At 44.6% G+C, this 17,134-nt stretch overlaps 1 protein-coding gene across 1 annotated transcript in view; it reads left to right on the top strand.

Annotated features, from left to right (window-relative positions):
• Kiaa1549l (KIAA1549 like) overlaps positions 1–17,134 on the top strand; it is a 338,970-nt gene that overhangs the window by 235,715 nt on the left and 86,121 nt on the right. Inside the window, exon 10 of the mRNA XM_045156985.1 lies at positions 3,304–3,475. Within this exon, the coding sequence (XP_045012920.1) occupies positions 3,304–3,475 (172 nt within the window). The remainder of the gene's footprint in view (positions 1–3,303; positions 3,476–17,134) is intronic.

The following is a 17,134-nucleotide window of genomic DNA, read 5'->3' as shown; positions in this document are numbered from 1 at the left end:
GTTTGAAGTCTGTCCTGTCAGATACTGGAATAGCAACATCTGCTTGTTTTCTAGGCCCATTTTCTTGAAATGCTATTTCCCATCCTTTCACCCTAAGATAGTGTCTGTCTTATGGAGAGGTGAGTTTCTTGGAGGCAACAAGCAGAAGGATCCTGCCTTTTAATCAAGTCTGAAAACCTGTGTCTTAATTGGGGTATTGAGGCCATTGATATTAAGAGTTATTAGTGAAAGGTATGTATTTATTCTTGCTATTCCTCTTGTTTTGTAGTGTTTCGTGTTTCCTGTTTTCCCTTTACTCTCTTGTTTTAATGGTTATTTGAGTATGGTTTATTTTTTCCTGTTTCCTCATGTGTGTGCTTTGCTTTCTCTTCAGCATGAAGGATTCCTTCAAGTATTTTCTGTAGAGCTGGCTTAGTGCCTTATAGTCCTTTAGCCTGGTTTTTTTTTTTGGGGGGGGGGAGTTGTGGAATGTCCTTATTTCTCCATCAGTTTTCATGGATAGCTTTGCTGGATAAAGTAGTCTTAGTTGACAGTTGTTATCTTTCAGAACTTGGAATACATCATTCCAATCCCTTCTAGCATTGAAAGTTTGTGTTGAGTAATCTGCTGTGATCCTGATGGGTTTGCCTTAATAAATTACTTAATGTTTTTCTCTAACTGCTTTCAATATATTTTTGTTGGTTTGTGTGTTTAGTAGTTTAATTATAATATGGTGAGGAGAGGTTCTTCTCAGGTTTTGTGTGTTTGGTGTTCTAGAGGCTTCCTATACCTGTATTAGTATCTCTTTGCCAATTTGGGGAAAATTTTCTTCTAAAGTTTTGTTGAGAACACCAACTATGCCTTTGGAGTGAAATTCTTCTCCTTATACTATGCCCTGAATTCTTATGTTTGATCTTTTCATTGTGTCCCGAATATCTTGAAGTTCCCGTTAATGCCTTCCTATTAATTTTACTTTTTCTTTGTTGAACTGTATTAGACCTGCTATCTGGTCTTCTAGTTTATATATTCTGTCCTCTTCTTTACCTATTTTGTTGGTGAGACTTTCTACAGAGATTTTTATGTTATTTACTATGTTTTTTCATTTCTACTACCTCTGTTTGGTTTTTCTTTAGTATTTCTTTTTCCTTACTCATCCCTCATTTCATTAAGTTGGTTTCCTGTGTTCTGCTTCAGGAGTTGTTTTCTTCTTTGATTCCATTGATTTCTTTAAACATAGTTATGATCATTCTTTTGAAATGTTTGTCTGGTATTTCATATAAATCAGTTTCACTGGGGGTCATTTCTGATGGATTTATAATTTTCGGTGGAATTACATTGTTCTGATTTTTGTTTCTTGTATTGTAATGGAGAGATTTTTGTATCTTGGGCTAATTTTGATGCTTGGATTTTCTAATTATCTGCAGTATTCTTAGCCATGTAAATCTGACATTGCATACCTTCAGAGTAGGAGCTAAGGTGCATACCTCTTATATTATTCTCAGAGTAACAGCAGGAGTGACTCTAGGTGGGTTTTCCTGCTATGCAAGAATGCTAGTAGGCTGAGTGGAGAAAAATACAGGGAATTCTAAAACTCAGCTGAGCAATATATGTAGTCAATCAAAACCAGCATGGAGTGTTTATGCAAGAGTGGGGATTGAAGCAAACAGATAACCTAATAAAGTCCCTAAGGATGTGAGTTGCCCCACACCCTTAATTCTTTCACCTGGGTTGCTGAGATTTCTGGTCTGTAAAGGGTTCCAGGTCAGCCTGGGGCTGAGTGAGACCCTGCCCCCAAGAATGAAAGAAGACCAAGACACTATAAATCAGGAAGAAACAAAGGACAACCCCAAAATATAGCTTCTTTAAGTATGGCAAAACCAACTATCAATCAAATCTAACACATAACCTGCCTTGACATGGAAGATGCAATTAGTTCCTCCAATGTAGGCCTATATACCAGGCTTTGGGCCAGGTACTGACCCAATGTAAGTAAACCTTGTTACCTTTTTTTTTTTTTAATTATTTTTATGGCTGCAACTGTCACATGTGAATTGTGATATATGGTTTAACTCCCATCCCGTTTTTTGTTTTTTTTTTTTTAATTTTTTTTTGTTCATTTTTTATTTATTTATTTGAGAGCAACAGACATAGAGAGAAAGACAGATGGAGGGAGAGAGAGAGAATGGGCGCACCAGGGCTTCCAGCCTCTGCAAACGAACTCCAGACGCGTGCGCCCCCTTGTGCATCTGGCTAACGTGGGACCTGGGGAACCAAGCCTCGAACTGGGGTCCTTAGGCTTCACAGGCAAGCGCTTAACCACTAAGCCATCTCTCCAGCCCAAACCTTGTTACCTTTTGAGATGGCTTTAGTCTCATCTATTCTGTGTGCCCACTTGGGACCCTCTTTACTGTGCTGTGGGCTCTGCAAGGCTGGCTGGGATGGTGGGTCCACTGCTCTGAACACCTGTGCTGTGTGCTGTGTAGTTGAATTCCCTTCTCTAGGGCCCCATTCTTGCTGGCACTGGTGGTTGGGGGAGAGAAGTCTATCTAGGGTGCCCGAAGGTGTACCAGAGCTGTGTAGCTGGTCCTGGTGATCGTCTTCCTCATGAGCCACTCAGCTGGTCCCTGCCATCTTCTTCAGGTTTTTGACTTTGCAAGGATGGGGGTGTGAGTGGAGAGTCCTCCCACCTAGGTTCTGCTCCTGCGACTCAGCTACATAGCTCTTTCCAGAGACAGGGACCCCGATTCCACAACAGGAGCCACTTCTGGCTGGTTGCCTGCTTGCAAGAAGCTCTGGGTCTCTCCTGCTTCTCTGCTGTGCTTACTAATTACTTATACATCTTCACTGTTTGGTAGAAGAGTGTATTGTGGTATTTTTCTGCCTATTTCTACCCCTGGGATGCTTTGGCATGGCTATTACACCACCATCTTAACTGGAAGTCCAGAGATCTTTTCAATAGTAGACATATAGGTCATTTTTTTTTTTTCTGGCAATTGTAAATCTTGAACTCAAACATCTAGGCATAACCTAGCATGCCCTGATAGGAAACACATTCTTCCACGTTTTCATCTTTGCCTACAAACTGCTTTCTAGCCGTTCATAGTTTTCAAAATCCTTTCTCTCCTCTGCCACTTTCACGATAGAGGGCTTCCTGAGACTAGCTGCGGGAATGAGCACAGATCTTGTTGTCCAGCCTGCTCCTGTGGGTCCTGAAGGCCACAGTAGGCTTCAGAAGTCATAAAGAGAGAGTCTGCTGGTCACCTGGGGGCCTGCTGGACTAGGCCAAGATGTCTTGTAAACTTCCCACCTCTCTTTTTCTGAAAGATGGTGAAGATGCAGCGCGTGCCAGGACCAAAGGACCCAGCAGAGCTGACTTACTACACGCTGTACAACGGAAAGCCGCTGCTGGGGACGGCAGCAGCCAAGATCCTGAGCACCATTGACTCCCAGAGGATGGCTTTGACCCTGCATCACGTTGTCCTTCTACAAGCAGACCGTAAGGGCACAGTCTTTTCATTCAGTCTTTTTAATGCCATTAAATGTGATTCTCTACACTCATGCTAATGGTCTGAGAAGTAAACATATTTCAGTTCTGGAAGGTTCATAAATCAGTCAGCTATGTTTCCCATTTGAAACAACAGGCTTTGGGTAAGGGATATGTTTTATAATAGCTAAATGAGAGTAATGAGATCACTCGGCCCCCAGGTGTTACCTACTCTCTCCCTTCCCCCCATATGATCTAGGAAACAGATATGAAAAAACACTGTAGCTGAGAGTTCATTTGTACCCCAGGGGAATTAAAGATAATTTGATTCAATGAACATGTTTGGAGTCTTGCACGAACTGTATGTATTTGGTGCTGGAGGACATGTAGAAGTGGGTGAGACCTGGTTCCTCCCTCTGAGGGGCAAAGGAGTTAATGCCAGTGATAAGGAGCCTGGAAAATGTAATACAACATGGGGACCCGTGGAGGAGGGTGCTTTTCTGTGAAGGGGGTCCCTGAAACTAAGAAAGTAAGGAAGAACATTCCATACAGCACCCTCCCTGTGGAAGCTCCTGTGATAGCTTTCCCTAGGATTCATCACCTTCCCTCCCTGGGCTGTGTGTACTCAGCACCAAGTTACAGGAGAAGAAAGCAAGGCAAGTGAAATAGTTTGCATGACATGACATCACAGAGCTGGTATAGCCAAGCTACAAATCTGGATCCACCTGAGACCTGTGTTCTTAAACTGTTACACTCTCAGTGCCCAGCAAACAAAGGGTGTGTAGCCCAGAAGAACATCGTGAGTAAAGAATGGAGGGGAGATATACCAGGTGTGTCTGAAACACAAGAAGGTCATGTGGCCTGGGATGAAGACACAGGGGGAAGAGTTGGTGGAAGTAGAAAGATGTGTCAGTTGGGAATCCAAGGGTGTGAATGGCAGGGGAAGGTAATGGCATATGGTATATTGGATTATGGAGAGTGATGGAAGATTTCTGAACAGGAGAGTAATACCATCAGACATATCCATAACCTAGGGAGGATAAGTGGACTCTAATGCCCAGGATGGAAGGAGACAGAAGGTGGAAGTTCGGGGAAACAAAGCTATCATCAAAGTGAGGATGGTGGGAAGGTGTGAAAGTGAAGATTGTGAGATCAGTAGTTGGAGTTTTTAGCAACACGTTGATCATGGAAGGTCATTCCCTATGGTTTCCTTTTTGGTATCCACTCTCTTCATGGAACATCATGGCAGTGTCCACACTTGGTTCATAATTTCCCTCTTCTCCTCAACTCTTTTTTTATTAAATATTTTTATTTATTTGAGAGAGAATGAGAGAGATAGAGAGAGAGGGAGAGAATGGGCGCATGGGGCCTCCAGCCACTATAAACAAACTCCAGATACATGTGCCACCTTATGCATCTGGCTTATGTGAGTCCTGGGGAATCAAACCTGGGTCCTTTGGCTTTGTAGGCCAAGGCCTGAACCACTAACCTGTCTCTCCATCCCTCATTCTTGCCTTTAATTGGTGATGACTTTTGCTTTTAGGGTGATGGGCCACATGTCATGGTTTGCTGGCATACCCTTGATTGTCATTCTCTACAGTCTTAGAGGTTTTTAGAGAAAGACAGAGATACACATGCATGTGTATGTATGTGTGCTTGTGGGGGGGGGGGCTCACATGTATATGGATATGAAGGTGCTCATCTGTGTGCTTGTGTGTGGAGGCCAGAGGTTCATATTGAATGTCCTCTTTGAACACTCTGCACCTTATTTACTAAGGCAGGGTCTTTCACATGGACTCACAGCTTGCTGATTTGACTGGTCCAGCTAGCTAGCCTTCCCTAGGGACCCCTGTCTATACCTCTTGGGTGTTGGGATTACAAGGTGGGCAGCCATGCCTGCATGTACTTTCTTGAGTGCTAGGAATCCAAAATCTAGTGCTCGTGCTTGTGTATCAAGTGTTTTCTTCATTGAGCCATCTTCCACCCCCACTTTCAGCTGAGATTCCTTCGTACTTCACTCCTTTCCCTCTGACCTCATCTCTCATCAGTGGTTTGCTTCCTCCATTTTGCTGTGCCCTCTCCCCTCCTCTTTGTCATAAACTATAGGAACTTTTTCAGATGCCAGGAGACAGGTGAAAGTATGAGAGATGGAGAAGCAGGAGGATTTGGGATACTTTGGGGAACACAGCAATGCATTCTGTGTGGCAGGGTAAGAAGGAGGAGGTCAGTGGCATCAAGGGTGACCTGTAGGTGTTTGCTTGAGCTCTGACTTGTGGGGCCATTTGTGGAGATGCAGATGTTGGTTTTTGAGGCCAGGTTGGGAGTAGGAGAGGTGGAAGCAACACATTGAGATGTCCTCTAGACACTGACATAGAATTCAGGCGAGAAGAACTTCAGAGAGGCCAGCATGCAATTGGCGTTTGGAGCTAAGGGAGCAGGTAAAAATGACTGGGAGAAGAGACTTAAGAGAACGCCATGGAACCAAGTGCTGCAGGGTCCACATGTGGAAAAAGAGAGTGCCATCTTGGGGTGCTGAGGGACCAGGGGCTGGCAGGAGACTCAGGACAGAGTGGGACTTAGAAAGCCAGTGGAAAGGCAAGTCTCATGAATGGGCATGGGCTGCTGTGTCAACTTAGGTCCTCAAGAGGCAGGGGCAATAGATCAGAGACTGACAGGGTTGGTAGGATGGAGGTTGTTGAGACCCTGCCAAGAGTGAATGAGGTTGGTGGAAAGAGGATCATGCTGAGGAATTAGAGGGAAGAAAGAGAAGATAAGTAGGATGGTTTCTGATGGTCACATGGAGATGCTAGAGTGCGTTTGATTCTCAGTGAGGATGCTATACTAGAGAGGAAGGAGTTGACAACAGAGAAAGAACAGGTAAGAACTGTAGAGGTGGAGTACTTAAGTGGGTAAGGGGTACAGTGGGACTTGGTGTGCCTGTGGAGGAACCCACAAGGACAAAGTATTGGGGTGTATTTGGATTTTTTTTGAGGTAGGGTCTTGCTGTAGTCCAGGCTGAGCTGGAATTCATGATGTAGCCCCAGGCTGGCCTCAAACTCACAGCAATCCTCCTACCTCAGCCTCCCAAGTGCTGGGATTAAAGCTGTGCACCATCCAGCTTTGGGGTGCATTTGGTAATAGACACCTGAGGATGCATGGTCATAGTTTCTACACATTGGAGCATCATGAAGGGAAGCTAGAAGCTGAGCTTGTGGCCAGCGGTGGCTCTGAACAGAGCCAGCCACTTAGAGAGGCACAGTGGGGTTACCATTGCACCTTCCTCCTTGCCCCTTGCTACTGTATCTAGACCATCCCTTCTCTTCCTCCTTTCTACTTCCCAGATCCCTCCAAGCTCCTCTTCATACTGTAGTCATCTCTAGACCCCACCAGGCCCTCCTACAATTTACTGGGCATTCTCAGCACCATGTCTGGCTCTCCCTTCCACCCTCTCATTTCTCTGGTACCGGGTACCTGCACCATTGGCCGAGTTGGTCTGTGACATCCTCCTTTGTGTTCCAAGCCTGGGGCACATGGGAAAGGGTCAGAAGGAGAATGATGAGCTTCACTGGGGATAAGAGGTGAGCAAGTTTCCGTTGGAAGGGATCGAGGCCAAGGGGACCTTGCTGACGGTGGTTGACAGCTCAGCTCAGAGTAGGGGTGGAGAGTTGAGTGCATGTCAGGTTAGATGCATGCAGCCATTTGAAACAAGAATCTGGGTGACAAAGGATGACACAGAGGCTAGACTATGGCACAGACACCAGGGAACAACCCCTGTCCAGTCCTGTCCCAAAGCTATCACCCTTTAAAGTACTTTTTAAAATTTTTTGACATGTCATTTATGTATGTATTATATTTTGACCTTACTCCTTGTTCCCCAGTTACCCTGTCTTATCTTCCTCCCTTTTCCACTGAAATCTTTTATCTTCCCAGTTAATCCTCATTTTACTTTCATGCCTTTTTTTTTTAACTCAGAGTTTTAAATGAGGGTTGCTGGCATGAACATAAGAGGGAGGTTATTTACTGGAATGTGGAAAGATTACCAGGGGCTTCAACACGAAAGAGCATGCCTCGCTCTCTCCTAGCACCTCTCAGCTGCCCTTGGCTATTCTGGGAAGTGAGGAGCCTTAGGAGCCTTTACCCTATCCATGCTGAAATATTGATAGGCTCAGTCGTGTTTAAGAAACCAGAGTTGAGCTGGAGAGATGGCTTAGCGATTAAGGCACTTGCCTGTGAAGTCTAAGGATTCAGTTTCTTTTCCCTAGTACCCACATAAGGCAGATGCTCAAAATGACCCATGTGGCTGGAGTTTGTTTGCAGTGGCTAGAGGCCCTGTCTTCTCCATTCTCTCGGTGTGTCTACCTCTTTCTCTGTCTTAAATAAAAAAATATAAATCATATAGGGCTGGAGAGATGGCTTAGTGGTTAAGCACTTGTCTGTAAAGCCAAAGGACCCTGGTTCAAGGCTCGATTCCCTAGGACCCACATTAGCCAGATGCACAATGGGGTGCATGCATCTGGAGTTTGTTTGCAGTGGCTGGAAGTCCTGGCATGCCCATTCTCTCTCTCTCTCTCTCTCTCTCTCTCTCTCTCTCTCTCTCTCTCTCTCTCTCTGTCTGTCTGTCACTCTCAAATAAATAAATTTTGAAAAACATTTTAAATCATATATATGTATATATGTAAACTCTTAAAGAAATAAATAAATCATATACATATATATCATTTATTTATTTATTTAAGAAATATGTGTGTATGTGTGTGAGTGTGTGTGTATAGAGATACTTGAGCTGCTATGGGTCCTGTGTGGAGTACCATGACATGTCCAGAAGCCAACACTTCTCCATCCTCCTGCTTTTTCATTCTTTCTGCCCCCTTTTCCATGAGGGTCCCTGAGCCTCGGAGGGGGTGGTTAAGATGTCCTCTTTAGGGCTCAGCACACAGTAATCACTTATTCTTGGCAGTTTTGCCAGCTGTGCATCTCTGCACAAACCTCTGGTCATTGCAGGTCAAAACTCCATATTTGAGGCTGTGAGCAGCACAAATCTATGGAAACAACATAAGTATTTAGAGGGCAGTTTGACACCCTGTCCATTTAGTATAACAGCAGCAGTAAGTTCCTCCCTGGAGTGTATGTCCCTAGCCCCAGGCTTTTGGCTAGGTTTACAGTACCTGGCACAAAATTCCTGCCTGTGGAGTGGGCTTCAAATCCAATCCAAAAGTAGTTAGTTGGTTACTCCCATAACAGTCATGACACTATTGCACCTGTGGGCACATTTTTCCTGGCAGGTCAGTTGTAATCCATTACCTTTTAGCTCCTCATCCTTGCATCTTTGTCTTCTTCAAATGTATTTGTCCTCTTCACTCCTTCCACAATAACCCACATGCCCAGCACTTTCTCCACATTTCGTTTCTCCCACACTTGTTCTAACTTGGTCTATGTTGGTAGCTTCCCCAGCGATTCTCTCTGTCTGCCACACTCATGGTCATGTGTCTTCCACACTGCCATTAGAGTCAGTATAATCAAACTTGAGTTCTGATCTTACATGGACTCCATTAATAAAGAATTGGTGGCTTTCATTATTCACATAATAAAATGCATACTCTTGGAGATGAATCTTCCCAGCATGTTCCCACTCAACATATATATATATACTCAGATCTCTTCACAACCTGATCTGCAGGCTACTTACGTTAGCCAGAGGGCCTCCTTTGCCTTTACTGTCTTATGCTTTGGCTTCATGGGAGTGTTCATTGCTCACTGTGCCTGTCCCTTGAAGCCTTTCAAGATCTTAAGACACAGGTCCCACCTCCCTTAGTTCCAGGGCCTCAGTGCCCTTTTCAGCTAGCTAATAATGAACTGTTTCATACCTCTACACCTCACACAGGCTCCTTCATGCATCCTTCTTGGATTAACATGGAACTGTACCTATTAGCTAGCTCTATCATTGTGAAAGCAGGACTGCCTTTCACTAAGCTCTTTGACAGGCCCAGGAGAGGTCAATGGTTAGCAGACATTAACAGAACATAGGAGGAGAGAACTGTGGAGTGCTGCCTCACATCATCCCATTCTTCCCTATCTCTCTGTGGAGCTAGGAGCTCAACCTGGCTTTATTTTTCCCAGGCTATAAATTGGAGATGTCAAAACAGCTACCCAATAGAGCCTACTTAGAGAATGAGAAGAGACATGTTGGCCTATAAAGGGCTTAAGACAGCCCTGGGGCACCTAGTATATTCTTGGTAAGGGGAGGCTTAATGCCTCATTTATCCATAAGGTAGGCGGGCTGAAAAAGAGCAGGCATGAAGAATGAAAGGACACTTGCAGGCTGAAAACTGGGCAACACAGTAAACAGAGCACTGCTAATGAAAACAGGAGGGGCAGGGGTGAGGTGGGCAGGCAAGGAAGCATTTGTCAAAAGAGGAAGGCAAGTTACCATTTGGGTCATGTTGAGTTTCAGGTCATATGACACACTGAGGGATGCCCCCGGGACACTAGATGCTGACAGGAGGTCCCATCAAGGTTAGGAGAGCCATGTGGACTTCAGGCCCAGGTCTCAGAAAAGCCATTTGGAGATTTTGAGAACTATCTAGATGTAGGTTAGAATCAGAAAATGTGAGTGTTGTGAAAGGAATGGAGCTGGAGGATGGGGGAGGACTGTGGGAAAGCAACCTCTGGGAGCACACGATAAGGAAGACAGGGCTAGCGAAGAAGAAAGGGACGGATTTTTAAAGCCCACTTTCTCGTCAAAATTTTTGTTGATTTTTTTAATCTTTTTAATTTAATTTTATTTATTTTAGAGAGGAATAGAAAGAGGGAAGTAGCGATAGAGAGAGAGAAAGAATGGGTGTGCCAGGGCCTCAGCCACTATAAACCAACTCCAGATGCATGCATCACCTTGTGCAGTTTGCCTATGTGGGTCCTAGGGAAATCAAACCTGGGTTCTTTGGCTCTGCAGGCAAATGTCTTAACCACTAAGCCATCTCTCCAGCCGTCTTCACAGTTTTTAAGTCAACCTACAGGGTTCATCTTTGAATAAAGAATCCAGTGGCAATCCTTTTGTTATCCTGACAGGAGAGAGTTAGCACTCTAGTTCTGGCACCTTCTAAATCACTTGTTGTGAGGTCAAGACTAGAGCCTGCAATGCCCACTCAACATTCAGCACCTCTGGGGTACAGAGGGCATCCATTTGATGTCTAAGAAATTGGCTATGGAGCTTTGCATCTGCCCCATCCTCGGGGCTGGAATGAGTATGGCTTCAGAATGGTTAGGTGGTGGATGGGCTAGGCGGTGGAGGAGCTGGGGAACACTCTCCCCACAGACACACATCTCATCTCAAAGAATGCTGCTTAAAAGAAGCCATTGACACTTCTGTGAAGAGCACTCACTCTCAGTCATTCCTTCAGTGGATCCCTGTTAGGCACCATCTATGTGTCTGACACTGCCTTTGGCACAAGAGAAGCCCCTGCTTTATGGCGCAGGTACACCTGAGTGGATACATTAAATAAACCAAAGAGGTACTGTGCAAGGTGACAGCAAGAACCATGGATATAAAGTAAGCAGGCAGGGCTGAGAATGCTGAGGAGATAAGAGTACAATTTTACATAGCTATAGAATCAATGGGGAAGTATCTTTGAGTCACCAGCTGAAGAGTAAGTGACAGGGAATGGTCCCTGGGACTATCTGGGGACCTGGGTTCAGGCCAAGGAAGAGAGTGTGGCCAGTGAGGATGACCCCTGGGGTGCAGAGTGAGAGGGATAAAGTCTGAGGCACAGAGGAGAAACCCTTATCATGAGGCTTCATGGACTGGGCAAGTGGGTCAAGAAACCACTGGAAGGTTTGGACAGGAAAGCAGCATGGACAGAGCACTCATCAGCCGCTGGGCCCTGGATAGAGTCTATCCAGTGACCACTGATCCAGCAGTGGGTTCCAGAGTGTCAGAGGTGATGGCCACACCAATGAGCTTCAAACATGGTTGGGTGGATTCCTTCTTCTCTTTTCAGCATTTGTCCACGTGAAAGTCATTTATGCTGCATTTATGTTGATTGCATCCTTCTGGGACTTGTGTGTGAGCACGAGTGTGCATGCACACATGTGCATGTATGTGCATATGTGTGAGCTTGCACATGTAAGCAAGCTCAAGCTTCCAGGCAGGTGTGCTAACCTGGAACTGACCTAATCATTTGTTTTAGATAAATGATCCTTGACAAAAGTGCCCAACCATCTTGGGACTCAGTTTCCTTAAGGTGGGAACACAATAGCACTTGTGCAAAGGGCCCGTCATTGCCCCTGACATGGTGGAGGGGGGTCACTCAGCACATGTCGTCTTCTCTCTGTCCTCTACCGAGACTTTTGCAATTTAAATAGTTATTCTTTTTCACCCTGTACACTTTGTACTTATAAATCATATGCCAATGAACACTGGGTTTGGATGACTTTAATTGACTAACTTTAATATCATCTTGACCACTAGATGAATTTATTAATGTGCACATGATAAATATTCTGTTTTCCATTTAAATAGAAGTGAAGGAATTTTACATACTGTACCAAAAAGAAAGGCATCCACCTAAACAATAAAAGAATAAAACAGGGCTGGAGAGATGGCTTAGCGGTTAAGCGCTTGCCTGTGAAGCCTAAGGACCCCAGTTCGAGGCTCAGTTCCCCAGGTCCCACGTTAGCCAGATGCACAAGGGGGCGCACGCGTCTGGAGTTCGTTTGCAGAGGCTGGAAGCCCTGGCGCACCCATCCTCTCTCTCTCCCTCTATCTGTCTTTCTCTCTGTGTCTGTCGCTCTCAAATAAATAAATTTAAAAAAAGAATAAAACAGAGCATATAAGTATTATATTTTTGCTAATTATATGCATATGTGTGTGTTCATTTAGGGTGTACACTAGCACATTGCATATCTCTCTTCATTAGGGTAGACTATCCACTCCAAAAAGCAGCATTCATGATATTTTTTCACATAAGCCCTAAGCTTTAAAAAATGTTAATGGTACAGAGCTCACATATAAATACTGAATTACTAAATGCAGTGGCAATTAAGTGCAATGTCAACAGAGGCACATTATCTAATGAGCTGTTTTCAGAAGTTAATAATGTGATTAATCACTGATTGAGACAAACTGTGGGAAGAGAAATTCTTTTGTATTAAGAGGATTCAGAGCTCAAGGGCATTCAGATGACATGCAGATCCTGGCTAACAAGCTGGAGTAAGGAGATAGTTTGAAGTCCAAGGAAAGCTGGCTGGCTCCTCGGACAAGCCTTCTGAATGTGGCACCCACCAGTAGTGTCTTTATATTTTAAGGTCCAAGTCCTCAACTGTAGCCTTCAGAGCTCATCAGGGTCAGGAGGACTAACTCATGATAACTTGTGAGACCAAAACACAAAGTTAGATTGTAAATGAATTAATTAGAAATATGAACTGAAATTGCCACAGAGATGAGATTTCTCTTTTACCTTGTTTATACAGTAAAACTGTATGGGGGAGCCTTATTACATCAGGGATAATAATAGCTCACGTAGACATTCCTTCAACTTCTAATTGAGCACTTAATATGTACAGGGCCCTTCCAGGCCCGGGGATGCTCCAGTGAACGGGGCATCCCATGTCCTCTTTCAATAACTATTCTAGTGGAGGAAGATGGAGGATAAGCAAATACCTATGTGTCATGTCAGATGATAACATATGCCTTAGAGCCCTGCTTCTCCAAGTGTGGCCTGTCGCTTGAACATCACCTGAGAAATTGTGAGGAAGGAAGAACCTCAGGGCCCATTCCCAAATCCTGAGTCAGAATCCACATTTGAGCAAGAACTCACTGACATTAATGTTTGGCCTGTGCGCTGATATTTGAATACTGTTGCAGAGAGAAATTAGGTAGGACAAGGTAGATGGAGCCTGAAGGGCAGGACTATTTCAGATCCAGGATATAGGGAAGGTGTCACACAGATGACACTTGCACAGGGCTCTGAAGGGAGAGAGGGGCCATGAAGTCACATATAAGGAGCATTCTAGGTGGAAGGATCAGCCAGTGCAAAAGCCCCTGACGGATATGTCTGCCCATTTGACGACCAGCAGGAAGCCAGTAAGACTGGATCAGGAGTCCCTGGAAGAGCAATGTGAAATGGGACTAGAGAAATAACCAAGGATATCTAGGTATGGATTATTAGGGGTCTTGGAGAAATTATAAGAGAGGCACTATGGCTCTTAGTCAGGTGCAAGCCCTAAGGGTTTTGATCAGATAAATTGTGTGATAGGTTTTGAAGCATCACACTCTGGCAACTATTGTAATAGACCATGAACAACAAAAGAGAGGTGGGAGGCCCTTCCTATCAACTTGGATTAATCTTGAATGTCAAGGTGAATGGATCTAGAATCATCTAGGAGACAAATCTCTGGGCATGTCCATGAGGGAGTTTCTAGATAAAGTGGATTGAGGTGGGAAGACCCAACCTCGCTGTAGACACACCATTCCATGCGCTGAGGTGGCAGGCTAAATAAAAAGGAGAAGGCAGCACTTTGCAATCTCTGCTTCCTGACTACAGTGACCCACTCTGCTCCATGCCTGCCCCCATGCCTTTCTATGGACTGTATCTCCTGACACCATCAGCTGAAATAAATCCCTTCTCCCTTAAGTTACTTCTTGTCAGAAATTTTGTCACAGCAACAAGAAAAATAACTAATTCAGTATTTGGACCTTGGTGAGGACAAAGGAAGAAAGTGGAAGGTCCTGGATATATTCTGTACAGGCATCAGTGACAGGGTTCACAAGCAGCATGCTGGGTAAGAATAAAGAAGGTCAGCAAGATGGCCAGGTGGTGGCTTGAGCTGCAGGGGAGGAATCACCATGTGTTTGAGTGGGAGTAAAAATATCTCAGGAAGAACAGATTTGGTCAAGGAGACCCCAAGAGTTGGGCTCCGGACATGCTAAATTTGTTATATCTAATAAACAAGCAGTTGGAGAAGTGAGTTCTAGGTAGAAATCATGACTGGAGATCTAGAAATGAACAACACTGGAGTAGAGATGTAATTGAAAACTCAGAGTTGTGAGAGCATCTAGGGCAGTGAGAGAGAAGTTGAATGGTACTAGTGGACAGGGTCACCAGGCAGAAACAGTCCGTTGCAGCCCTTACGTCCACAAGGACAGAACTGCCCTCTGACCCATTCTCCCACATCTGAGTCAAGGCACACTGCCCTCCATGGGCAGGTCTTTTCTGCTCTTTCTTTACTCCTGTAGACCACACTCCCTTTCTGTGACACTTCCCACAGATACCTGCTTCTGTTTTGACTTCTTTACTCCAGTTCTGAAAGCCTGTGCATGTCCATAGTGTGCATGTGTGTATGCATGTTTGTATGTGTGGATGCACGTGTGTAAAGGCCATAGATCAATTTTGGATGTCTCCCTCATTATTCTCCACTTTAATTTTTGAGATAAGGTTTAGCAGTGAATGTACAGTTCACCAATATGGCTAGACTGGCTGACCAGCAAGCCCTAGGAATCCTCCTTTCTCTGTCTCCCCAGAGTAAGAGCACTGTTATGGTAAGCTTTACATGGGTACTGGAGATCCGAAGTCAGGTCCTCAGGCCTGAGCAGCAAACACTTTATCCATTGAGCCATCTGCCCAGCCACTGGTCCTGTTTTGTTTTGTTATTTTTTTTTTGAGCCAAGGTCTCACTGCAGCCCAGGCTGGCCTTGAACCCACAGCAGCCCTCCTATGTCAGCCTCCCAGGTGCTAGGATTATAGGTATGAGCCTCCACAGCTGGATAACCCCTGGTCCTTTTAGTTTATTAGACATGTCTTCTAAGACTCCCCATTGATGGTCCTGAAAGAGACTTATTCACCTCACATCAAAAGCTTTTCCTTTTCTCATATTCTAGTGAATGCCCATTAACTGCCCCCCAGAATCCATAATTAACAGTTTACTGTATTTTTTATCTTATATTGCTTTATCTTTCTATTCCTCCATTCAGCTATCACCCATGTATTTCAAAATGAGTTGCAAATATCAACAGGGGTCAATCTTAAACACTTGGTATGCATGGCCTTGCCTAAAGTTCAAAATCCATTTACAATGTTTTAAGGTAAAATGTAAAAAATCTTGGGGGTAGAGAGATGGCTCAGAGATTAAGGCGCCTGCCTGTAGAGCCTATGACCCAGGTTCAGTTCCCCAGTACCCACACAAAGCCAGATGGACAAAGTGGTACATGCATCTGGAGTTTGTTTGCAGTGGCTGGAGGCCCTGGCAAACCCATTCTCTCTCTTGCTTCCTCACTCTCTCTCTGTTTGATAATAAATTTAAAAATAGTTTTTGAAATGTACAGATCTCAAATGCATCTGCTCTGTATAACAAGCAGATATACAGATGAGATCCAAATCATTATCTCTCAGTTGCTCCCTCTGGGTTCATTTATTCCAGTCCCACTCCATAGGGTGCCTGCTGTTCTCACGGGACCATCCCCTCGCAGATAAGAGCTCTGCTTTTTCTTTATTCTAGTTCTGAGAACAGCCTGATCCTTGTGATTAGAAGGAGGCATTTCTAAGCTTCCCCAGACACTATTGTGAAGGAAGATCCATCTACTCACGTTCTCACAGGGTGATTTCACTGCCGCACTTAAAGTCACTTAGTGGCTTTAGCCTCCTGAGTCCAGCACAAATATTTAACCCTCACAGTTCTCTTTCTCTCTCTCTCTCCCTCTCTCTCTCTCTCTTTTTTTTTTCCCCAAGATAGGGTCTCACTGTAGCCTAGGCTGATCTGGAATTCACTAGGTAGTATCAGGGTGGCCTTGAACTCATGACAATCCTCCTACCTCTGCCTCCCAAGTGCTGGGATTAAAAGTGTATGCCACCATGCTTGGCCTTCCTCTTTTCTTTTGACCTTTGGATATCACTTGTGAGGAAAATTGATTCTGATCTTCCTCTTTCTGCTCTTTAATTTTTTTTTTTTTTTTTAGTTTTATTTACTTACTTGAGAAAGAGAAAGAGGCAGAGAGAGAGAGAGAGAATGGGCATGCCACAGCCTCCAGCTACTGCAGATGAACTCCAGTCACATGCTCCACCTTGTGCATCTGGCTTTTGTGGGTCCTGGGAAATGGAACCTGGGTCTTTTGGCTTTGTAGGTGAGTGCCTTAAGTGCTAAACCATCTCTCTAGCCTCCTTCTGCTCTTAATAACAGTGGAGACTAGGGGCTGGAGAAATGGCCTAGCAGTTAAGGCCTTTGCCTGCAAAGCCCGAAGACCCAGGTTCGATTCCCAAGGACCCATGTAAGCCTGATGCACAAGATGGAATATGCATCTGGAGTTTATTTGAAGTAGCTTGAGACCTTGGCACACCCATTCTCTCTCCCCATCAAATAAATAATAAAACTTTTTTAAAAATAGTGGGACTAGAGAGATGGTTTAGTGGTTAAGGTGCTTGTCTGTGAAGCCTAAGGACTCATGTTTGACTCTTCAGGTCCCATGTAAAGCCAGATGTACAAGGTGACACAAGCGTGCAAGGTCACACATGCGCACAAGGTGGCACATGCATCTGGAGTTCAATTACTTTGGCTGGAGGCCCTGGCATGCCAATTCTCACTCTCTCACTCTCTCTCTCACATAAAACAAAAAGGCCAGCTTGTTGGGCTTGCCTCAAAACAATTATAAAAAACAAAGTGGAGGATAGTATGAATTGAGTGCCT

The sequence above is a fragment of the Jaculus jaculus genome, chromosome 8 (genome assembly GCF_020740685.1).
Source record: "Jaculus jaculus isolate mJacJac1 chromosome 8, mJacJac1.mat.Y.cur, whole genome shotgun sequence".
Lineage (NCBI taxonomy): Eukaryota > Metazoa > Chordata > Mammalia > Rodentia > Dipodidae > Jaculus > Jaculus jaculus.
The sequence above is the reverse complement of the archived record's forward strand: the minus strand, read 5'-3'. Positions and strand labels throughout refer to the sequence as shown.